General features: G+C 36.2%; 2 protein-coding genes across 3 annotated transcripts in view; one reads left to right on the top strand and one right to left on the bottom strand.

The window, feature by feature from the left end:
* Nucleotides 1-727: 727 nt before the first annotated feature.
* Nucleotides 728-26361, bottom strand: LOC121880172 (protein Spindly-B-like). 2 transcript variants are annotated; one of them, XM_042387293.1, is made up of 12 exons: nt 26275-26361; nt 24256-24434; nt 21348-21524; nt 20153-20320; nt 18992-19171; nt 17193-17402; nt 15557-15727; nt 12882-12946; nt 9044-9234; nt 6327-6497; nt 5396-5547; nt 728-1833 (listed from the first exon to the last, which is right to left on the bottom strand). In XM_042387293.1, exons 2-12 carry the CDS (start codon nt 24421-24423, stop codon nt 1705-1707), a joined length of 1782 nt encoding a protein of 593 aa, XP_042243227.1. In that variant the 5' UTR covers nt 24424-24434; nt 26275-26361; the 3' UTR covers nt 728-1704. The 2 variants fall into 2 exon arrangements, with proteins under 2 accessions (XP_042243227.1, XP_042243228.1); XM_042387294.1 differs by lacking the exon at nt 26275-26361 and adding an exon at nt 25730-26008.
* Nucleotides 26117-26361, top strand: part of LOC121880173 (vacuolar-sorting protein SNF8-like) — a 50071-nt gene continuing 49826 nt past the window's right edge. The window contains exon 1 of the mRNA XM_042387296.1: nt 26117-26135. The gene's annotated coding sequence lies outside the window, so the exon portion shown is untranslated. The remainder of the gene's footprint in view (nt 26136-26361) is intronic.

Here is a 26361-nt window from a genome sequence, read left to right as displayed (position 1 = left end):
ACTGATAGTTAATATGGACATCTCATGCAGTTAGGATATTTTCTCTGGTTATGCATGAAAACCCACACCTTCATAAGTTTGTGACCACAGTAAAATATACTTAGACTAGAATTTGAGTCCTACATACAGTATTTGAAAAGTGAATGCTTTTGTTAGACACATTGCCATGTGTAGGCTATCTGATTTGTCTTCCAAATTTGATGGAGCCAGTGAGCCAATTTACTCCACTCATCACATGTTACTGTGGCAGATTATGTTTGTTTAAATTATCTTTGGTTCATTAGGCTGTACAGTACTGTATTCAGCTTTGTATAGAGCATTTTTGTATTTTTAATCAACCAACATCATTGATATTTTTTTATACTGCCTGAAGGAGTTAAAAAGAGAGAAACATCATGAGTAATGTACAGTATATATATATATATAGATATTGATGCAAGTAAATCACTGTAGGTGTGCGTGATCCAGGTATATGCTGATAACCACAAGGAAAAAGAAAACACGAAGTTCCCAAGATATGAATTACACGAAAGCGCTTGGGAACTTCGTGTTTTCTTTTTCCTTGTGGTTATCAGCATGTAGATATTGATGTATACAGTATTGGCTACCTAGAGCAATTACGGAAAATGGCCATGAAATGATGACGACAGTACAGGGAGGCCCCCAAATTCGTGGGGGTTAGGTTCTCAAAATAGCCATGAATAGCCATTCGCGGACCCAAGGGGACATTTTTACTTGTGTACAAAAAAATTTATTGTATATTCACTTTGTGTTTTCCCTCAGGTCAATTACTTCTTTTACCTGTAGTATTGTATATATATATGTATGTGTGTGTGTGTGTAGACACACACAAAACATATACAAATAAATAAAAATTGGAAAATCCTCTCACAAATAATCAGAAACAAATTTATTGAAAATGTGACAATCTACTCTCAAGTCCATGCTCTCTTAATATAGTAATAAAGCACGGACTTGAGGGTAGACTGTTAAATTTTTAATAAATTTGTTTGATTATTTAAGAGTATTTCCCAAGAAATACTTGTCCCAAAGGCAAACACATAAAGGGTAGATCCAGGGTGTCACCCACAAAAAACCGAGAACCACGAAGTAAAAATCAGCGAACTTTGGGGGACATACTGTATATACAACAGTGCTTTGCTTTTTCCACGGATTATGATTTTAAAAATCCTCTTGGGCCACAAACTTAAAAGGTAAGGGGGAAAATAGGGCTAGGGACTTGAACTATAAAATACATTAAAAAGTATCCATAATAAACTTGGTTTTGCACTGTTTGTGATTTTTTCCTAAAAAATTTAATAACATAAAAACAAATCACAAACTGTGTCTGATTAAATTTACTGTAAAGGACAATTGTGCAAACACCAAGGCTCTGCTGTGCTTAAAAATATTGCTTTCAAGATGCATTTATAAGTATATTATTCAAACATTCCTCTTTAATTTACAGTTAATATTGCAGCTATGTTTGGCAAGTAAAATAAAAACTAGAGTATGACTTTACAACTTAACAGTATATAAGGACTTGGGCTGTAATATAGTGGGATTTTAAACATTGTTCTCTAAGTACAGTATGCACATAGCATGTGTTCCGACTTGCGTACAAATGCGACATAAGAACGTCCTCTGGAACGGAACCCATTCGTAACCCGGGGACCACTTGTATATATTCAGGAAAGGCAACAATTACTGTTGCTTACACCCATCAAGTTGTTCGTTACTCTCCACCGGAGGGGCCTCCATCTTCCTCATCGCCTTCCGCTTCCTCTCTACTTTCTTCTCCCCATCATCTATTTTCATTTTCAGTTCTTGCACCTAGAACAAATGCTTGACAATTAGTACAGAATATAAAAAATTCTATAATACCTTGTACAGTAGAATGTGGATATAACATGAGACGCTCCAAGAGTGGTTGCTTTAAACCGAATTCGTATTAAATCGAAGAGTTATTTCAATGGAATAATTTAGTCTGGTACTTGAGAGAAACACAAAATACTAAGACAGAGTCTACCCAGATGCACCTCAGCCCATCTCCTAGAATAAACAAACATTGTTTTTTGTAGTATTATGTTAAAACAAACACTCATAAATCAACACAGCTAAAATTAAGGGATGCGAATTGGTCTGTTTACTGGCTGGGAAGATAGGGGGGGGTGAGGTGATATGTTTGACAGTTGATACCAAGATCTTGTGCTTATTTATTTATCTGTCCTTAAGAGTGACTTAAGTTTTTCTCTTATAAAATGTTACTGAACTGACATGGGAGAAAATAATTAATATGGCTGGAATTCTTATACGATTGTGATTAATTTGAATATAAGCATGCTATAGCTCGCATTAGACATACATATTTTAGTTCTAATTTAAGAATTTTATTACAGAGCAAAATTTTTTATCTCATTTAAAATATATGACGTTTATATTCAAATTATTCGCTGTCTTGCAAGGATTCCTACAATACAAATTATATTCTAATTTTAGTCTGACATTATATAAGATAAAACTTTAAGCCTAAAACACCAAACCCTGGCTGGGAAGATGGGAGGGGAGGGAAGTGACAGTGACATGTTTGACAGTTGGAGTCGAAGGTCTAGTGAAGTATTTATTTGTATATTTATGTCCTTTAGATTGAGTTTATGTTTTTTGCTTTTAAAATGTCACAAAAGTGACCGGGGAGAATATAATTTACATTGCTGGAATTCTTATAAGATAGTGATTAATTTGAATATAAACATGCTATAGTTTGCACAAGACAAAAAATTTTAATAATCATTTAGTACAGTACAGCTTTGCCCTTAGGAAAGTGTAGCATGCCCAGTGAAACATTAGGCACAAAATTTTAAATAGGAAGCGCCAGATTGACACGCGCAAAATAGGAAAGATTCGCTATAAATTAAAACATTGTCCTTAATTGTGGGTGTCGCTTTAAATCAATAATCTTAAATTGAATCGCTTTAAATCGACGTTCTACTGTACACAGCAGATTGCAATAAAAATTGACAGTGCTACTAAAATCTGTATTTGTAGAGAATGAATGACATGGGGAAAGGTTGTAAGAAGTGACATTAGAGCAAATAACCTGAGAAGAGAGACTGTAGCATGGAGAGTTGCCATCAGGTAATTGTGGCTAACCCACGCAGGTGTGGAAAATGACCTTAAAATGCTTATAATGATAAAGGTGTCCCTTGCTGTCCAAATATTCGCTCTTCCGAATATTCTCTTCTATTACACCTCTTTTTCGGTATCTGGAGGTGGTATTTGCTGATCCAAATGTTGGTCGATTGAAAATTCAAATCACACGCCAAGCACAGCCTTGGGGTTAGCTGGGGATGCCATTTTGGCCCCTGGATGTACATTGTTCGGTGCAAGTGAAGTGATCTTTTTACCGTCTGTATTTGTGTCATCCTTTTGTAAATCTGTACACAATGGCATCCAACCATAGTGGTGATTCCTCTATTACCATCACTAAGAGACACCACAAACCAAGCGTGAGATAATCACGCATCACCAATGGGGTGAAAGCCCAATGTAAAGTATTGTACTGTACCAACTGTGCATACATATTTTTAATTTATTTTTTGTAGCTACATTTTAAATAATGCTTCAGTAACTGTGTAAATCAAAAGAATATACCAAAACACAGTAAGTTCAACTGCAAAATGAAAAAAAAAAAAAAAATAACAAAATAAATGAAAAGTTGATTGGGAACCGATTAAATTTTTTAACAATGCAATCTTTCCCCATTGATATATTAAGTTCTTCACTTTCCAAAAGGTTATCGAGGAACCCAACCCACTCAGACAGTGAGGGATACCTGTAAGTGGGTTGTAACAATTGACATGATAATTAAGAACCTGACAAGAGAGACTGCTAACACTGGTGGCCAACCCGTCTATTGCATGGCATAGTTAAAATTAATAATCCATCCTTCATAAGCTGCCATACAAAAATCGTATTCAAATTTTACTCATGATCATTGGGCTATTATTTTTTATATTTTTTCTGGAATAGATTATCATTATGGACACACCATAATAATGCATACAGCAAAACTTCAACTGTGCCGGAACCTGATAGGAAGTGTTTGAGTTCATACGGGTGGGTGCTGGCTGGTTCCTGGTGAGGAAACTATTCAGCAAGTTGTCATCAATTGTAGGCTTAAAACTAAGAAATTATTTGCTTTTATAAATTTTAAATACTGTACATGTTAAACCTTGTATTAATGAATTTGGTAATGCAAAATTCGACTCAATATTGAAGAGTCTTGTCAACCCTACAAGCCGACACACTTGTCACCAGCAAGTGCAGTGATTTTCAGTCATCTGCAATACTTGGAAGTGTGAGGTGGTGTCTCCTGTTACGGAAAAGTCTTTTCTCGGTCCCTATATGTGTTGGTTATCGGGGTATACCTGTACAATACAGTATATGTGAAATGACGTATACCAGTACAACATATAGCGAGTTCCCACTATACCTGCTATCTTATTGTGCCAACTCAAGTCATTCACTACCACATTTCTACGGCCCATAGTTGGTGGAAATAAAGAACATACAGTTGGGTCTCACATTACGCGGTTAATGTAACCCGGAGGGTACCGCGGAAAGTGAACAACATAACATATGGGATTAATTGAAATGGAGTCCAAGCCGATCCCCAAACTCCACTTTTTGACGACACACAACAATGTTGTAGTAAAAATATTATCTTAACTTTATGATGGCATGCACACACAATTAATAATTAAGAGAAATATCAATAATATTAGGTTTTTTAACACTTACATTAGTGGAAAAGATGGCTGGGCACACGGGGATGGGCGGTTGGTTCCGAGGCAGAGGGCAGATTATTGGCCCTCACCTGTATCACTTGTATCAATTGTATCACTATCCACCACAGAGGCTTGCAGGGCCTCTTTGTCAAACCTCCCAAAGTTCATATGAGTCCATATCCTCACTATAATTATCACTATCACTGACTTGGGCCGGCTGTAGTGGGTGGCGAGTGAAGAACTGGTAATGTTTTGATGACTGGGCGACCTTGTGCGCACCATTTTCGCGCCTCTTACACAACATGGCGGATGGCGGGAGGTTTGGATCCAAAAATGGCGCGGCTTGCCAGCCGCTCTCCGCGTAATGGGGTTCACGACCGCGGAATGTGAGCATGTTAGGTTCCGGCAGGGCACCGCGTTAACGGTGAACCGTGGAATGCGGGACCGCGTAATGTGAGGGTTGACTGTATTTTACATTTAATTTTTGTTGTAAATTTAAGTAAATATGGCAAAAGGAGTTGAGTGCTGTATCCACTTGACCATCACACTCCTATGAAGGACTAAGAAGAAACAAGCTGGACACTGATACACAGATAGATAATACTTACATCACCATTGTATTCCTGAACAGTAACAGTTTCAGTCATATGAACAGATTTCTTTTGCCTTTTCTTGAGCTCTTGTACAGATGGAATTTCATTCTCTTGATTAGCTGCAACCTTGCTTGGACTCAAGTCCACTCCATTGCCCGAATTTGCATCTGAGTAAAGAGATGATATACACTTAACTGAATAAACATATCCATGTAATTTATCATTTAGCAAAGTCTTTTCTCCTTGTCTACATTTTTGTACCAAGTTATTTCTAAATGTACTGTAGAACTGTATATATACAGTATGTCACAGTACTGTATTACCGTAATCACTAATTTCAATTTTTTTACACAACAGTAAACCCCCGATAAATCGGAATTTCATATAACTTGGCATGGATATAGTCTCGGAATGTGTTAGTATAACTTGGGAAATGCCAAGATATATAAAATTATCTGGGAAAATCCCACCATATCTGGCCACCTGCATCACCTACCATGCCTCTGTGTCACCTACCATACATCTGTGTCCTCTACTATGATGCTTCATTCTTCACCTGCTGTGCTGGTAAGTGTTACTTTTTTACATTTGGTAATTACATGTAGTACATATATATGGGTCGATAATTTTTTATTGTTGTATTTTTGTATGAGGGGAGAAGTGCCTCGATAAGTTGGAATTTGGGATAACTCGGCAAGGCCAGAGCCCCATATGTGCCAAGTTATCAAGGGTTTACTGTATCTAGATTTGCCATAACCACAATATACATAAAGTTTAGCCTTGGGTCTTGATGTAGATGCTGGCACAGGTGCTCTGGTTAATGAAATACTGTACTTCAAGGAGGGAGACAAATATTTCGGGTCATGAAAGAAAGTGTTTTTACATTACACAGTGTGTGTGCAACTAAATAGAAACGGCAGTCCAGTACCTGATCGAAACTTCTTACCTATACTTTTGGTTTGTCTTTCTACTTCTTGCATTGTGTTTGGGTTCACCAATTTCTCCTTCAGTGGCACCGTCTCCATAGGAAGTGAAATTTGAGTTTGTGCAGTTGAAAAGAGCTTTTCAAAGCCAGGAATTTTTTCTACTACCCTCTTTACTTCTTGTGAACCTGGACCTGAAAATTTTAATATAAAAACAAAGAAATTATTAAGTAAATCTACACCAGAACCTCAATATATGCGAATTTAACTTTCGCAAATTCAGCTGTATGCAAAGAGCCTCAGAGGCTTATCTATCAAAATAACATAAAAAGGTATGGTGCTTGTTTAAAAAACCATGGGCATCTACCTCCTCCTCCTCCCTCCTGAGCTACTGTAACTTTAATTCTAACTTTGTCATTGCTCTCAAAAGGCCATTAACTGGTGGGAGTGTATCTGGTACAAAGAAAGTTATGACAAGCAGAAAATTGAAGTGGTGGATAAACTCGCTTGTGATATGAGTGCATTTGGAATGAATGAGCCAACTGTTATGGCTATAACCCCTCAATGGAACTAAGCATCAAAGTGAAACAAAATGTCGAGAATACTTTGTAACCTTACCAAGAAATCTATAAAGAACTAAAAAAAGAAAGCCAGGCAATTGCCAATAAAATTTTTTTAAATGTCAAGATCCAGCCCCCATCAATCACTGTTCCTCTCTAAGCCATGAGAAGCACTATTGACTTCTCTCTGCCCTGGGTGGATCAGCTGAGCTGCCATATTTACATTTATGTGGCTGACTAAAAATTTTTGAGAAAGAATTTCTTCCTTTCTCCTCTTACTATCTCACATGAATAATAATGAGATAGAAAAGGGAGGGAGGGAGAATTGAGTAAGATGTAGCACCCTGAGAAATCTTCCTCTTTCTCTCTTGTTCATGAAGGAAGAAAGAGAAAAGGGGAAAGAACTCCCTCTCCTCCCCTTTATATTCTTTCCCTCTTCAAAAAGATGTCTTGGTAAGTGGATGTATTGTGTATTTGATTTCTTGGTATCTCTAACTTTCTGCCTGTCACAGAGAAAAATACCCTATTCTTCATAATGTTGGGGTTCCCAACAAAATAAAAGAAATAAAAATTTGATGAACGATAATGGAATATTTGAAAGTAGAGGTAAAGAGTGAACACAATGTAGATATGATATGAGACATGCTGTGATAGGAAGCTGTATTGTACTGTTGGCATTGAAATCAATGTCAGTGCAGATGAACTTTATTGTTTCCTCAGCTTTTAACAACACCATGAAACATAATTTGTGCAATTTACATTGTACAATTACAGCCTGAATACTTTTATACTCATTCATGTCACAATTTTCCTTTAAGAAAATTAAACGTAAATTGATATAAAATTTTTAGGTATACCTGTACAGTATTGTATTTTTCAGTGATCATACTGCAGATTAGAGTGAATCCTGCATAGTTTGTATGATTCAACAGGCTACAGATTACCAATTTGCACATTAAAAATCCAATAACGAACTCCAACCTGATGAGGGGAAGGATGTACTGTAATTCATTATTTTGCTTCTGTATGCATACAGTACGCATGTATTTAAACAACCTCAAGTTGTGATGCCTAATTTGGGACCTAACTTAACCAAAACTCGACCCAACCATTTGGTGTGGTCTTTCTCATGAGATTAAACCATCCAGGTACAGTCATTATGGAATAAATGCCCCATTACCAACCCCAATCTCTCCAGATTCATGGCCCCATCCAACAGCACTGTACCTGCACCATCAACACAATCCCAAGTAGTTTTACCTGTGCCAACAAACATCTGAAGATGAAATTGATCCCCATCTCTACTGGCAACAGAACCAGACAACCTTTTCAGAGCTAACCTATCACTACCTGGCCATACCAGCAACTTCAGCTTCAGTAATAACTTTTCTCCATTGCTGGAAGTATTCCAGCTGGAATGCTGTAGACTGTCAAATGTCCACTTTGAGGAGCTCATGTTTCTTAAATGTAATAAGCAAACCAACTATAACGAATCTAATTGGTTCTAGAACCTTGTTCGTTATAGCATTCGGTTGTTATAGGATTAATCCGTTCCAGGCCCCCAAATACAACCACTTAACACTGAAAAATATAATATAAAATTGTAAAAATTGTAAAAAAGTGCATAAATATGCATCTAAACCCCTGAAATAAAGAATATCATTAATATTTGTAATAAAAATCAATAAATTAGAAAAATAAATAAAAAAATAAAATAAATAATGTTCGTTGTAGGAGTTTCGTTCGTTATAGCATTCTCAATTTTATAGGTAAAACCGTTCGTTATAGGAATATTCGTAGTAGGATCCGTTCGTTATAGCATACCCCACTGTACTGAGTCTATAGATTGCTAGTTCCTAATTGACAGTATAGATTGTATTCTTACAATTCAGAATAAAATCTAGTACAGTGTACTGTAGTGAACATACTGTATCTATACATTCTTCCACAAACATAATACCTGTTCAGTAAACCAATAACATGCCCATATTACTTATAACTCCATAAAGTGGAAATCATTACCTTATCAAATTATAATGAAGATTTTTAAATGCTAATAAAAATAATCAATTATAATAAATTTGACTGGCCTGCAATCATAACCATAATCAAAAGGTGTAATGTCTGATTGGAACACAATGTTCACTAAGTATACTATTCAAGATTCAAATCAAACTCACTTATCTCTCTGTTTTTCTCTGAAGCCATTTCTTCCAGTTTCACCGTCAACCTAATTATTTCAGCATTTGTTGCATCTCTTGCTCCTTCAGCCTGGCGAAGCTTTCGCTGTAACTGTAGTATTTGGTCACTTAACACTACTTTGTCAAACTGTGCTGTGTGCAACTCTTGACCAAGCTCAGCAATTTTTTTCCTGAACAAGATACAATTTATATTGTAGAATACTGTACTTTACTTTCAGTAGAAACTCTGATAAGCATTAGAGAAACTATTCATAATACATACTGGTGTGCATACAAAAAGTCATCATATGAAGAACTTTATGCAAAAACATAGATGTGAGCCAGAATTCTGATGCTGAAAAATAAAATATTATATAGTATAGAGGTAATATGTGAAGAAATTTTGTATGAAGTGTGGTTAAAAGTACACTATTTGGCAAAGACTTTGCATAAAACCCACCTCTATGTGAAATATACTTGTGAAAGAGATTAGGGGGAAATATTATGAAGAAAGAGGGTATAAATTGACTGACCTGTAATAATACTGCCATTACCGTAAGTGCTGCTTGGCAATTTATCATTGCTTAAGGAGCATATAGTGTTTACAGCAGAGCACACAATCCTATGTGAACAATGTTTGTGCTACATGCAACATTCTCCCTATGCTGAATTTGGATTCAAATTCTGGATTTGGTGATTGCTCAGGATAAAGGTTTCTGACTCTTTAAGAAGATTTACACATCAATCCTCCTATATACTTTACAGGTCTTCATTAGTGACATTCAAGATCTAAAGTAGCTGTGAAGTGGGAGAAGGTGGTCATTTGGCAAATGCACTACTAAAACTGGCTGAGGACCATGTACAAGGAGAGGCAAAACCTCATAACTCAAGTGCTCTTAACTGCACTGCTGGGTTGTGTGACCTTCATCAGTTCATTATTAAATTAGGGATATATCTCATACATAACTGTAAATTTGAAACTAAATGCCCACAAAGCTGACATTGGTGGCAGTTTAGTGGGATTTTAAAACTATACTTGTATCAGCTTTGTGGGCATTTAGTCTAAACTTATATTTCATTAGTGTGATAATATACCACTGGTGGCAGTTATATGTGATTTAATCTTGAATTTTAATTAGGGAATAGCACCATATTTTTTAGCTAAGAATTCTTTGTAAAGATGAAACTCTGAATTTGGAAACTACTGATGAGGAGAAACAGGTTGAGTTATGAGGTGCTACGGCTAATTTAGTCGATCGAGTAGATCAATCTCAGACTACAGTACTCACAACACAAAGTCAACTACAAAAATCTTGAATGAGTTTAGTGGTAGAGTTCAGAATGCAGAGGAAGAATTTGGAGGCTTAACAGTAAATACGCATTGTATTTGGAACATATTACTGATGATACTAGAGAAGTCTGGAATTGAAAACTCCAAAGAAAAATTAAACAAATGAAGATACCATAAAGGGTATACTGTACAGGGGGTCCCCGGGTAACAAATGGGTTCTGTTCCCAAGGATGTTCTTAAGTCGTATTTGTACCTAAGTCAGAACACATGTTATGTGCATACCGTACTTGCAGAACAATGTTTAAAATCCCATTAAACAGTATCATAGCTTAAGTCCTTATATACCTCTAAAATCACTTAATTTAAGAGAAAAGAAGAAATAGAATGACAAAATACAGTACTATATGAAAGTAAAAAATATGTCATCAGGTAAATACAATAATGTAAATTTCAAGTTTAACCATGTTCATATTGGTGGGTGTTCGTAAGTCGGAGACCCCCGCGATATTTTGCAAGACATTAATCAGATTGAAGCACCTAAGTAATCATGTATTCCTGAACACATTTTGAATCCAAGGGCTAATAGTACAGTACTACATTTCAAGTGATGTTACTAATGTCTGACCAAACAACATTTCAGCAGTGTTGACAGTATTGCACAAATTATTGGTACTGAGAAAGTAGAATTTGCCATATCCAGGATGGACAAAGATCTTAAAATTTGTTGGTGAAAATTAGAATAGTGCAGGACAGAGGACATTTAATACAACAGAACAGCTTTTAGAACAGGAACTAAAATGACTAAATACAGTACAGTCTCTCCTCAACTTACGACGGAGTTCTGAACCAAAGACCAGGTAGTAAGTTGAAAAGGTGAAAATAATACATAGAAAATCTAAAATGGGTGTCTTTTTCTTCTTCTTAGCACCATGAGAATGCTCACTTTTACGCTTGCCAGCCATTTTAAAGGGAATTACAAACGAAAATTTTGTCAGTACACAGCACGATCACTAATGTCGGGACTCGAAAATACGTAATGTGAAAAATATTTTATACAACTGTGGCGGTCGTATGTCCGGATGGTCGTGAGTCAAGGAGCACCTGTAGTTTAACAGATGCCAAAAGAATGTTGTTCAACGAAGAGTATGATTTTTCTGAAAGTCCTAGAGAATTTGCTCATAGGTTTAAAGCAGCAGTTCTTAACCAGGGGAGGTGTGTGTGTGTGTCGTGCAAACCCAGAGCAAAAATAAGGAATGGTCTTAACAGGTGTGTATGTCCTTATTTGGATTTTCGTGGGGGTCCTTGCTCCCCACAGATACTTCAAAATGTCATAAATGGTAACTACGTCAGTCAAAATGTAAAATTCCACAAAAAGTGACTGAATTAAGGTAGTAATAATGTTGGGAAGTGTACGATAATTTTGAGGCTCCAGCACAATAATTCACATTTGAAAATTTTTCAACACTGACTGCGAACGGTTGCTTATACAGACTCTTGAATAATTAAAGTACGAATGAAAAACTAGTTTCTCAATTTTCCTATTTAATTCAAAAGGAAATTGTTTTAGAATTTTTAGATTTAGAATTTTATATGAAGGAAGGAGGGGCTGTGGAGATGAGGACCAATTGCTATAGGGGGCACAACCCTCAAAAGGTTAAGAACCACTGGTTTAAAGATAAATTTGAAGCCACTTGTAGCACATTTCCTGTACTGTACATCCTGTGCTGTGATGATTCACATTACAGAAGATCTTATCACAATGTTTTAAGACTAAGATATTTAAACATAAGCAAGAAGATAAAATTATTTATACTGTACCAATAAATATGAGGAATTAAAAAATTTATGTATCACCATTTGGCTGCTCGATGACAAAATATTTCTTAATTGTTTCAATACTGTAATAAGGATGAAATGCTGTGACTTTAGATAATGAAATTCTTGGTGTTATTTAAACTTGTTTGCAACATTCATCTTCATGATTGCAAAGGTATGGACTGGATTCTTATTTATCCTATACTGACTCCTGACTCTACTGTAGATGATTATGAAACATATTTTCAGACAAAATCCACCTTTCTCCAATGTACTGTCCAGTACATAACTCTTAATAGCACATTCAAAAATAGTAAAATTTAGTGGAACCATGGCCACCTGTGCAATTATTTATTCATATATTTTGACCTTTGATTCATCTTTTTCTGTTTCTCTCTCAACTTGTACACAGTTATGGATTTGCTGTAATTCCCCCCTAGAAGTACTAATCTCCTACAACTAATATGACTTTCCATCATACTACTCCCACCTTGTGCTGGAATACATTTGTATAAGTTGCACCAATCCAGTGAGCTTTAATTATTACACTTGCAATTATATTAACTTTAATAATTACCACTCGACTAATGAGCCGACATTTAAAATTTCGTCAATATTTCCGCTTACTAGTAAATACTTAGATCATGCAGATACAGTATCTAAAAGATCAGGAAAGAACCTCCAATTGAAGACAAAATCGTAAATAGTATGTCAAAAGGTTTGTTTACTTACTGACTTTTTCCATACATATTTTGGAAGAAAGAATTTGTATCCTGGTCCTCATCTACTCCTTCCATCTGTAATAAAATCATCAGTTAATTTATACTGTATTACAGTCAGACAACATTGCAGTATTTGATTCACCAAATAAAGGGGATATGGTGTCTTTTAGTCCTTTCTTTACAGGCATAATTACTTTTGAGTTTCTCACTCATCCCCTAAAATATTTAGACATTCTCCTCCTCCTGTGTACAGTCATGGAAAAAAGTCATGTCAGTCCACTGTCCCATCCATGAATTTATGAATCTGAGGCATCAAACAGTGTGCCATCTATGGGCCCAATAATGTGCATTGTTTCAGATTCATAGGTTCATGAGTCTCAGGGTTCGTGAATGGGATAGAGGACCGACAGGACTTTTTTTCCGTGACTGTACCTTGTTTGCAAAGTAGTTAAGTTTTCCTAAAATCTTCTTATGTTTCACTACCCATTTTGATAATGCACGTCATCAACTATGGACTATTTATTCTGTATGGCATAGCTAAGTCTACCATACCATTCTTTCTCTTAATAAAACACCACTAAGAACAACTGAGGTGCGTACGACCAGAGTGATCTGCCGTCTACCAGTCACCAGTCCTGCACGTAGCAATGCAAGGGTGTTTTGCTTCATAGCAAAATTTTTCATCTTGCCACTTCCATTCTGAGTAACCGAGTTTCTCTTTCTCTGGATATAGAGGTGGATTCCATATTCTTTTGTGAACAAATCTTGATTTTGACCATAGTGGCGCCTTGTCCACTCTGGTCGTACACGCTTCAACTCCTATACAGTGATCCCTCGGTTAATGAAATTTCGGTTAACGAATTACCTTCCATAAGATTCTTCACTTCGATTCACGAATTCCTTACGAATTTTTCCCAACATGTTTTCGCCTGCTCACCAGCTGTAGTATTAGTCCGCCAATACAGTAATCGGTTTTAGGGCTTAAATTCGTTACCATTTGAGTAAATATGAAGAAGATTGAACTATTCAATAATTTTCCAAGTCTTATATTAAAGATTTTAGTAATTTTAACAATTATTTAACATAATTGAAGTACAGGGAACTAGTTTTTAGCGCACCAAACAGCCACTCAACACACCCAAAATGGCGTCAGTGTGTGTCCCTGCTCAGTGGAGGAAACTTCTTGCTTGAGACTCTCTTGAACATAAGCTATTTTTACGTTTTTACAGTACAATTATTGGTCATTCTGAAGTTTATTTTACATATTGACAATATAATGCAGTGCAGTGTTGATTTGAAGAAAATAATCTTGAATTACACCTAGTGAACTAAAATTTTATGGATGAAATGGTGGCATGGGGTGACTTCTCTTCCACCCTAATGCCTTCTCTTCTCCCTTCTCCTCCACTCCCATCATCATCATCATCAACCAGGAGCCTTCTACATGCACACCTCAAAGTAAGTGTACTTTACTGCATTTATTTTTAGTTTGTATGTAATTTTTGTTGAGCTGGAACCAATTACCCCAAATCCCATTGAAACAATGGTTTCGGTTAACGAACGACCATCTGGAACGAATGGTGTTCATTAACCGAGGGACCACTGTACAGCATTTCCCCCAACTTTGCGGATTTTTACTTTGCGGTTCTCGGTTATTCGCGGAAGACACCCTGGATGTACCCAAGAATGTCTGCGGGTAGTTTTAAAGGTGCCAGCATTCTCACGGCTGGAACAGGGAGCCATTCGTTCTAGAGATAGTAATTTCCTTTACCTGTATTGTAAATGTGTGTGAGTGTAGACACACACAAAATACATACAAATAAATAATAATTGGAAAATCCTCTCACAAATAATCAAAGATGTGAGTCTACCCTCAAGTCCGTGCTCTATTACAGTACTTTATTAATAGAGCACTGACTTGAGGGTAGACTGTCACATTTTTTATAAATTTGTTTCTGATTATTTGTGAGATGATTTTCCATTTATTATTTATTTGTATGTATTTTGTGTGTGTGTGTCTACACAAACACACACACATATATACAATACTGCAGGTAAAAGAAATAATTGTCCTAAGGGCAAACACATTAAGGGAATGTACATTACTTTGTACACAAGTAAAATTGTAGGAAATGCTATTCACGGATTTGACAATTTATGCCATTTTGAGAACCTAACCATGAATTGCCCCAGGTAGAGGATCTCGGTTTTGGGGTGTGTGGATAGCAACGACTCATGGCAAGAAGTGAGATAGTCAAAGTTCTAAATAGTTGTTAGAGTTGGGAGAACAGTATAGGAAACAGAAAAATAGTCACAGTAGGTAGAGATATTTAGAGCCAGATGACATCATAAAGAGAAGATTCAAAATCCGTGAGTCGAGCTATAGGTGTACGTGTGTTGCAGTAGGCCCATACACCTCCCTAAGAACGGAAAGAGGTATAAAGGTTGTAGTTGGAGACTTGAAAAGGTTTGGGTGTTACTGCATTTTTTAATGTATTATGTATGATGTTTAGTGTTTATTAAAGCAGTTTTGGAAAAGTTTATGGGTATTTCTTGGCTTCTGGAATCAAACTAGTTATTTCCATTTAAATCAATTAAAATATAATTTGTGATTTGACAATTCACAATGCTTTTTTGGTATTTAACCCATGAAATATTGAAACTCCACAGTAATATATTACTCACATTAGGTATAACAGCAGTAGTACGAGTAACCTGCTGAGTTTCAAGTTCCTGACAACGCTTTGTAAATATCTCTAGTTGGGATCTTGTAGAGGCTAGTGATTCCTCCAGGTGGGTAAGGTATTCTCCATCTACTCTGTTGTTACTCAAACACAATAAGGAAGCCACCTGCAGCTGAAATAGGAAGGTATTTTATATTTCACTGTTAATGTGTATTGTATAGTTACAACGGCATCAAACTTAAACCCCTCCAGATTGGACACGTATCTTTTAAATTGGGCTATTTTGCCTTAAAACAGCAATAATTAGTTTACTCCGAGACCTGGTGAAATAACGCATCATTCTGGAAAATTTCTATAGTCAACCCTCACTTTACGCGGTTAATGTAACCCACAGGGTCCCGCGGAAAGTGAGAAACACGTAAAGTCAATAACATAATATATGGGATTAAATGAAATAGAGACCAGCTGACCCCCCAAACTCCACTTTTTCCAACACAATACCTATGTTCTTGTAAAAATAACATCTTAATTTTATGATGGTACATGCACACAATTAATACTTAAGAGAAATAGAGAAATACAGTCGCCAAGTTAATGTCCATTCAAATAATGGACTCAACTCCCTCCCCCTCTTCTCACACTACACTCGCTGGCTCTTCCCTCTCTGAGAAATTTTGGGGGGGAAACCAGGTATAGTAATAAATAATACCTCAAACTAAAGTTAGGATAATATAATTGACATTGCTAGATTCCTTGTAAGACCAGGAATATTTTGAATATAAATGTCATATATTTTGCACAAAAGATAACATATTTACTCAGAGTAAACATTATATCTAAAATTTGTATGTCTAATGCAAAATCTATGATGTTTATATTCAAAATGATCATCAAATTGTAAGAATTCCAGCAATGTAAATTATATTCTGGCCGGGTAATTTGTATGAATTTTATGAGCTAAAACAAATATCTTCAGTTAACAAAAAAAAAATATTCTTCACTACACTATCTGTCAATCAATGTACCCCACCTTGCCTCCCCCACTCTTCCAAGCGCCAGATGGTCGGTCCGTCCCAACCCTCCCTTCAAGAGAAAGGTTGGGTGAAAAAACTAGATTTTAACATTTAGTATTAAATAATACCTCAGATTAAAGTTAGGATAATATAATTGACATTGCTGGATTCCTTGTAAAACCAGGAATATTTTGAATATAAATGTCATATATTTTGCACAAAAGATAACATATTTACTCAGAGTAAACATTATATCTAAAATTTGTATGTCTAATGCAAAATATATGATGTTTATATTCAAAATGATCATCAAATTGTAAGAATTCCAGCAATGTAAATTATATTCTGGCCGGGTAATTTGTATGAATTTTATGAACTAAATAAAAAAATTATACTTCACCACGTAAAGGGGTACACCCACCGCGGAATGTGAGCATCCTGGGTTCTGGCAGGGAAACGCGGAATGTGGGACCGCGGGACTGCGTAAAGTGAGGGTTGACTGTACTTAGAAAATTCCGGGGATGGGGATTTTTTTTCCATCTTTTAGAGAGTCTTCTCTTTACCTTGAATCTCTCATTCCTGGAAGTGCTCTGCACAAATTGTTGGCAATATCACTGAACAAACCTTCATTTTATGAATCTGTTGAGCTTTCAGTTCACATTGTTTCTTCACTATCGTGTAGTTAGTCTTGTACTTTAGGAGCTGTTTCTCCATAGCTTGCCTGTGATCCTCAACCTCAGCAAAGAGAGAGTTTCCCTTCCTGGCTGGGTCTGTCTCAGCCAGCCTTAGACTTTCTATTTCCATATTTAGCTCTTGCATTTCCTCCTTGTTTTTCTGGAAAAATATTTTAATATTATCACAACCATATTTTATAACGCTATGAAATTGTAGGTAATAAGAAGCAAAATATACAAGGTAAAACAAATGAAAATGTATAAACATTATTCCTTTGCACAGTATTTAAATAATGTACAAAAGAAAAGCTCAGGTCACTTTGGAGTTCATCATGCTACTTATCCTAAAGTGTCCCTGTTTAGGAGTGAGGACCTGTATACAATTATGCAAGTATAATGTTCTTCTCATTATTCAAACAGCTAACTACAGTACAGGTACCACCCCCTCCCCCCCCAACACATACACAGAGCACTTAAAAATTTCACTTTATACATCTTCAACGAAATCTTTTCACGTAAGAGTACAATATTACTGTACCTTGAAAAATTAAATAGCAGCTAAAGAGAGCAAGAGATCTCTTGATCCATTGGGAATATATATACACGGGGTCCCTGGGTTATGAATGAGTTCCGTTCCTTCGGACGTTCTTAAATCTGATTTGTACGCAAATTGTAACACATGCTATGTGCATACCATACGAACAGAACAATGTTTAAAATCTCACTATATCATAGCACAAGTCCTTATATACAACTAAAATCACTTAATTTAAAACGAAAGAAATAGAATGACAAAATATAGTAAATGAAAGTAAAAAATAAGTCATGTAAATAAAATACTGCAAATGCCAGAAGACTGGCATTAATCCACTATCAGAAGACATTGTTCTACCCTTAGACAAGGTATTTGCCTAACCTTAACCAGCCCAGCAGTATGCACAATCATTACTGTGCAAGAAAGCTTTAAGATTAGGATGAACACTTTCCTCAAGATCTAGTCTACCCTTCCCCAAGTCTTATCTACTGTAAGAGAGAGAGACAAGAACGGAACAGTTAATTATTTCAGGTTATATATTGTACATCTTTATACTACACCAGAGCTTCTAGCAGCCTTTCCATTCTTCTTTTTGTCAGTTACTTTTATCACCCATTCCCTTTCAATCCTTGGGTATGATTCCTGCACTGGCTCTACTGCTTATAGGCTGCCTGTCCTTGTCAACCTCCTCATCAGCAGAAAAGTTGCAGTATTTTCTCCAAGCATTATTTATCTCCTCATTAACACCAACCATATTACCATAGTCATTTCTCATGCACTGCTAACCAGGATTCGTTGAGGACAGGTGAAGCTCCATCAAGAGTTTGATATCTTCCAGGCAAAATGGTCAATCTCAAGTTCAAAAGTGGGCACATTATTGAGGCAAAAGAAGTAAGATCTCTGAGAAAATTCCAAACAAATTTCATATGATAATGAATGTATAAGGATCAAACTGCTATATAAGAAACAGGATACTGAACAGAGAAATAATACATGTAAGCACAACAGCCTTTGGTAAGAAAGCTTGCCTCTTGGTATTGCCAAGGATAATTTTTTCCATATAAGTGTTCACTAAAGAGCAATATAAGGCTGTGCAGATGTAGAGATTGGTAAAATGGCACTTTCCACTTCACAAAGGTCAAGCCAGAAAAACAAAACAATACTTATGCTGCTATAATGCAGAATTCTTTTAATAGCACTAGTACAGTTCTTACCTCCAATGCATTATAATACGAAGTACACTGACATTCCTTCTCTTCTACTTCTGCTTCCAATTTTGATACAGTCTTCTCAGCCTTTGCTAGTCTGTACTTGTCAGCCTTTTTAAGAGCAGTAAGGGATGACACTTGCACCTCTAATTCTTGTTTTTCACATGTCAAGGTCATAATCTGACTCTGGAAGAGAATCATTATATATATATATATATATATATATATATATATATATATATATATATATATATATATATATATATATATATATATATATATATATATATATATATATATATATATATATATATAAACAGTATACTGTATATCAGTAAAGTCTCCCTTAACCAAACATCTCCAGTACAGTGCTAAAAATGAAAGCTGTCCAGTTGTTTCCTAAAAGTTTCCTCATTTCAGATAACAGTACCGTAGTCCATAATTTATGAAACTTTGGTGTACGAAAATGTCAGGTTACAATTTTTCCCATGATTTGATATACAAAAGAAAAACCTGAAGTTACAAAAATATGTTTTTCCATTTTTGTAACTTTTCCCTAAATATAAATGAAAACACAGCATGCTAAAATAATGCATTCTTTTACCTACCAGGGAGTCCTATGGTGCCTAAACAATTCCTACAAAGACAATTTGAATCATCCTATAGGTCATGCACTACTTAATGTTCTTCTCTTATTTCTTCTTTTTCAGGTGAGGGAATCGTAACAAATCAAAGAAGATTGGGCGTCAGGACCAGTCTAATGGCCACCAAGATCTCTGTAACTCACACCTCTCCTTTCTTCCTTTGGGGTCATATTAATGATTCTTGGAAGAGCTTGGTAGATGACAGATTTTAGGTGACCCCAGAGGAAGAAAATGAGAAATGTAAGACCTGTACACCTTGGTGGCCATTTGATTTGACTCCTTGTTGCCCAATCTTTATTGATTTATTATGATTCACTCGCCCGAAGAAGAAGAAATAAGAGAACATTAATTTTTCCAATGGTGTGCAACTTATGAGACACCCTGAACAACACAATTAATTCATCGAACACCATAATGAACTTAACAATTAATCTGAAGTTAACTATAATCTACCTGTACATAGAGACTTTTGTCAATTGGTAACCATGTTGTATTGGTATATTAAATTAGTGAAGGTGATTACCTGCATAGTTGCTGTAGCCTCATCAGTTGACTGCTCATGAATGGAGGAGTTACACATGTCGAGTCTCTCTTGTGCTTCCTTGAGCTGTGCTTCTTGGAGAACCATGCGTTCTTTCATTTGGCTTAACTCCATCTGTTGGTTCTCTATGGTTGCTTCCATATTGGACACCTATAAACAAATACACTATCTTAAATTCAAATTAATACAGTGGTCCCTCGGTTAACGAACGCTTCGGTTAACGAATTACTTACCATAAGAATCTTCAATTCGGTTAACGAAAAAAAATTAGATTCACGAAATTCTTACGAAAACATGTCAACATGTTTTGGCTTGCTCATCGGCTGGTAGGTTAGTCCGCCAATACAATAATCGGTTCTAGGCTTACATTCGTTTCCATTGGAGTAAATATCAAGAAGGTTGTGCAATTAAATATTTGTCCAAGTTTTAAATTAAAATTATTAATCATTTTAACACTTATTTAACATAATTGAAGTACAGGGAACCAGTTTTTGGTGCGCCCATCAGCCACTTCACTCACCCACCAAGGCGTCTGTTTGAGTCTCTGCTCAGTGGAGGAAACATCTTGCTTGTGGGTCTCTTCAACACAAGAGTATTTTTACATTTTTACAGTACAATTAGTGGCCATTCTGAAATATATTTAACATATTGATAATATATAGCGCAGTGCAGTGTTGATTTAAAGAAAAAAATCTTGAATTACACCTAGTGAACTTAAAATTTTATTGGTGAAATAACTGCATCAAGCATGGTTCCCTGAAAGGTGATTTCTCCTCCATCCCCACTTCCTTCTCCTCCACCCCACTTCTAATTCCCATCATCATCATCAACCAGGAACCTTCTACATACACACCTCAAAATAAGTGTACTTTGCTGCATTTTTTTTTTACTTTGTATGTACTTTTCGGTGAGCTGGAACCCATTACCCAATATCCCATTGATACAATGGATTCGGTTAACAAACGACCTTCTGGAACGAATTGTGTTGGTTAACCGAGGGACCACTGTACAGTAGTACAGTACTGGTGTTTTCTAGGAATGCAACCCCTGGCATAAACAAGGGTAGCTAACTTGTATCTGCAAATAAGCTAAATCAGTTGAAATTGAAAATTCCAAGATAATAATGAGTGATGCTTCATAAAGGAAGGTCAAACACTTCTTAAAGGAAGTACCATACCTTCTTAACATGCTGCTGGTGTTCGTGATCATGGTTAAGAGTTGCCTTTGCTTCCATCGACTCTATCTGTATATTGTGTTGCTCACGAAGCTGCTCTAACTCCAGTGCCAAGGAACGTTCTGTATGCAAATGTGTCTCTAATTTCTGGGAGAGGCTATATTTCTCCTGTTCCATTGCCTGTAGTGACAAACTTAGTTAATGTTATTATCTTTATCTGCTGTACTAAGGCATTACAATGTGATAAAATAACCCTAATTTTACTTTAACGTTCTCAGATATGCAAGAAACCTGCCAGTTGAAAAAACACTAATGACTATTACATGCAAAATATTACAAATCATTACATGGCTCATTTCAAAAAGACTTGGAAATGTAAATACTGTAGAGCAAATAATGATACATTTAAGTTACATACCATATGCAGTGGTGAGTTCAGTGGCTGAAGGTTTAAATTAATATAAATTATTATTCATGCATGCAATTCATTAGGGGGAGATGGTCATATGGACAAGGTACTTGTTGTGAATTAGGTTGATAAAATAAGGCCATAACCAGGTTTTGGTAAGGTATCAAAGCAGTAGCTTGATCCCCTGACTCACCACCCATGCCTACTCGCTACACCCTTAGTGTTTATCTAACTGGCATGTAACTATCTGCCAACTACTGGTACTGTACTGTTCTTATATGGAAATTTAAGGGTGACTAAGAAATTCCCAGAGAAGTGTACAGTACACACATAAAAGGGCACATAACGAAATAGGTTTCTACTACCCAAAGAAGATTCAATTCCAAAACGAAGAAAGCACAAAAACATCAAAACACTGAAGGTACTCTTTAGGTAAGTCACTGCTTTAGTCATGCACAAACAGCGACCATAATTCATATTCATTGGTTAAACTAAGGGCAGATACAGTACAGTAGTAGAAAACCTTCGGAAGGAAGGTAAAAAACTGGCCAACACCTAAGAGGGGAGGATATTGGAGGGAGATACTTCCCTCTACACAAAGAAAATTTTTCAAAATTTACTCTTAAATGATGAATTTTGAAAATGTTCTTTATTCTAATAATTGTAGAATTTCTTGTTGTATTTAAATTTTGCTATCTTATTCCCAAGTACAGTCGACCCTCGTTAATTCGGACTAATAGGGGGGGAAGGGTGTCCGTTTTAGCAGATTGTCCGAATTAACCGATTTAGGGGTTAATATTGCATTATATTTCAAAGTCATTGTTTTCGTCACGATCTTATCCCACTTTCCACTGTAATACGTACGTAATTTCAGCAAAAATATTACATTTCCGTGGATGTATTATATCAAGCACAGTATGAATAGAATATCATTGTAATATAACATTATTTTAACCGAAAACTATTAAAAAAACGAATAACATCTCAAGAACATCGGAAGCTTAGGTAAAGTCTTTTGTTTTCGTCATGTATTTTATCCTATTTTACATTGAAATACAACACGTTTCAGCAAAACTACTATTTATTTCCGAGAATATATTCATTCAGGCGCAGTTTAGGTAAAATATACGTGTGATGTAACAGTTTTTTAACTGAAAACGATTCGAAAAACACGTACCCTCTACCCCTGTTCAAGGAGAGGACTGGGAGAAGCTGTTTGGTGCTGCAGACGATGACAAGGAAAATGATTTGGATGGATTTTAATGAAAATATTCAGAAATATGGTATCGTAGTATTTATTCAAGTCAATTAGGATAGAATATTATTGTAATACAACAGTTTTTTAACTGAAAACCAATCGAAAAGTGATTACGGTAACATCTTTTGAACGAAAGAAAGCAAAAGTCATTGTTTTCGTCACGATTTTATCCCACTTTCCACTGTAATACGTACGTAAATTTCAGCAAAAATATTACATTTCCGTGAATGTTTTATATTAAGCACAGTATGAATAGAATATCATTGTAATATAACAGTATTTTAACCGAAAACTATTAAAAAACGAATAACACCTCAAGAACATCAGAAGCTTAGGTAAAGTCTTTTGTTTTCGTCATGTATTTTATCCCATTTTACATTGAAATACATCACGTTTCAGCAAAACTACTATTTATTTCCGAGAATATATTCATTCAGGCGCAGTTTAGGTAAAATATACATGTGATGTAACAGTTTTTTAACTGAAAACTATTCGAAAAACACGTGTACCGTCTAGCTGATACGCAACAGCTGGTGGTGCGTTATGCATCGTTGTAAACAATAGGAGGTTGAAGTAGATTACCGGGTATTATATTAAGTGTGAAATATCGAAAAGGTTTTTATTACCGGTACTTTCTGTCGATCAATCAGAACTGTGATACCTAATATGATATGATAAGTTAGCCTGTGCTAAGAACTTCAACATAGACTACTGAAAACACGTTGTAAGGTAATCTAGCCTATTGTAAGTTGGTGAGCTTCATTTGCTGAAGGAACTGCACAACTTTTCATTTCTAATTGGTACATATTTTACGTTTCCATTGTTTACTGGCAGTAAATGGTAAATATTTTTCATGTCTGAAGCTGAAAGTTGCATCCTCCCCCCACACTAGTGGTGAAGATGTTACATTTAACCAAAAAGACGCTGGTGTTTTATCCCAGCAGTGGGTGGACCAGCATTTTAGCTTAAGGTTCGCGTAGGTAATATTCCTACAAATCTATTAAAAAAAAAAAAAAATAAAAAAAAAAGTTCAGATTTTGTCCGAATTATCCGAAATCCGGATTAAAGGGGTCCGAATTAACGAGGGTCGACTGTAGTCACAGTAAACTTGCCGACGATTTGCTAGGGTGTGTGTCCATGGGGAGGGATTCTAAAATAAGGTAGGCAAAACAAAAGGTTTGCAGTATTTATGCATTAACAAAGAGCACATAACATCCACATATATTAAAGATCCTAATACTGACCTCTATCTTAGTTGCATATTCTTTTATTACATTTTCAAGTTTGGTATGAAGTTCATGATTCTCCTCTAAAAGTTCCTTGCCATATGTAGCGGCGAGGATGGTGTTCTTCTCCGCCTCTTTCAGACGTTGCTGGAGTTCAGCAAACTTTGAGCTCTCATTTGTGTCCATTGCGAATACAACTGTAAATGTAATTTTGGTTATCAGTTTAATCTTCCTTATACAATTGACAGATATCAAAATTAATACACCTTGTACTGTATTACAGTACCATCCAGTACGGGTACTATCTTTATGATGAGAAATTTGGTAAAATTATCGTTTCGGTCATCCATCTATTTGGAAGTACAGGGTAGTTCAAAACAACAAAAACCACAAGAAAAAAATTCAACCTAACTTAAAATCCTAAAATTCGTTGGATGACCGAAACAACAATAATACCAGAAAAAAAAATTAATAGAGAATAAATCTTGAGATCTTGGTTTATAACCAACCCTGATTAGAGCATCTTATAAAAATGCACGCCAGAGGCTTGGGGTCTAGGATCCAATGAAGCTGCAAGTACTTTAGTCCTTCAGGAGGGGCAAGAAAGAAACCCAGCCTTCCCTAACTTGTAAAAGGTTAAGAACTGCTTTTGAGTTTATGGGACCCTTCTCATCTGAACACCAAAAACAACACCATCACATACTAAACATCGAAAACATCATCTCATACTAAACACCGAAAACAACACCCTCTCATACTAAACACCGAAAACAACATCAGCACATACTAAACACCGAAAACAACACCATCACATACTAAACACCGAAAACAACACCATCACATACTAAACACCAAATACACGAATCGTTTTAGGATTTTTAGAGGTTAGGTAAAGTTTTCAAAGGTTTGTTTGGCATTCTTCACAGTATTTTACCCCACAATTTCTCTCTAATTCAAAGCCCTGCCCACTTTGAACAACCATGATTGTTGGAAATTGCATGGGGAGGGGGGGGGGAATCTCCATAACAGCTCATTTGTGCAAGAAATGAAGGTCAAATTCGATTAAAACAACACAATATACAGGAACCAAGCAAAGTAAGAATGTATAAGGGCTGAAACGGAGTTCCAGAGGCCAGATTGCAAGAGAAGTTAAGTCAAACCCAACCTATGGGTATGTTAGGTCAGGTTCTATTCGGTTCTATACATTGTCGTTTCCATTTTTGTGTTTAATGATATTAGGGTGTAGAAAAAAGTTCAACCAATTCGGACAATTCCTTCTGGTGGTTATCCTCTTCTACACCTTTACACCGCGTGTGAGCTCTTTCAAGACCAGACTTGACAAGCACTGGAGCAGGTTCAAGTACATTCAGGAGCCAGTGCATGCCCAGTACTTGCCAACAGTGCATAACAGAGACGTGACAGGCCATCCAAGCAGCTAGCTAGCCGATCAGTGGTGAAGAGGATAAAAGTAAATAGTAAAAGTAATTCTCACCAACTTATCAAGGTTTCGAGCTTCAGCCCAGACACAAGTGAGAAGGGTGTTTATCCAGTATTACCCTTCCAACTATCACAGGTTTCCTGGTCCTGGTTTCCTCTTGTACTAGAACTGGATAGGCCGCCCAAATGGCTATTAAGCTTATAAGTGACGAAAATAATAAATTAATTATCTCTGTACCACAAACGCCTTGCTGCATCTGCCAGCTCTAGCTGTTAGGTATGAACACACGACTGGGTAATGTCCTATATATTAACGTTATAAACTTCTACAGTATAAAAAAAATAGGTAGACAACTGCTGGTGTTCCAATCTCCCCGAGATGCGTACTGCAGGCACCAGTCTGGTGCCCCTCATTTAGGCGGTCTTTAACGTGGTACAGCATATCTCGAAGACCAGACGAGGTAACAGTGAGTAAACGGGTCATTAACATCTACTTCCGACTGAAATGCTAAGTTAAGTCTCTACAAGTTACCCACTGTACAGCATTTCCTTCTTAACCACAAATAAGTGACATAACAAGGATAATATAACAATACATACAACAGACGCCACTAGTATCAGCCTTTCAAATCTGGAGCTCTCGTTGGCAGCTGGCGCTACTACACTACTAAACCATTTCTGTATTGA

Source organism: Homarus americanus, unplaced genomic scaffold (assembly GCF_018991925.1).
Source record: "Homarus americanus isolate GMGI-L3 unplaced genomic scaffold, GMGI_Hamer_2.0 scaffold30108, whole genome shotgun sequence".
In the NCBI taxonomy this organism is placed as follows: domain Eukaryota; kingdom Metazoa; phylum Arthropoda; class Malacostraca; order Decapoda; family Nephropidae; genus Homarus; species Homarus americanus.
The sequence above is the reverse complement of the archived record's forward strand: the minus strand, read 5'-3'. Positions and strand labels throughout refer to the sequence as shown.

Excerpts from the sequence above, each read along its gene's own strand:
- LOC121880172 (XM_042387293.1), bottom strand. The coding sequence starts at position 24,423 with ATGGACACAAATGAGAGCTCAAAGTTTGCTGAACTCCAGCAACGTCTG. Across the intron at positions 17,403-18,991 it reads CGTATTATAATGCATTGGAG|AAAAACAAGGAGGAAATGCA; the intron begins GTAAGAACTGTA and ends ATATTTTTCCAG. Across the intron at positions 1,834-5,395 it reads TTCAGGAATACAATGGTGAT|GTGCAAGAACTGAAAATGAA; the intron begins GTAAGTATTATC and ends CATTTGTTCTAG.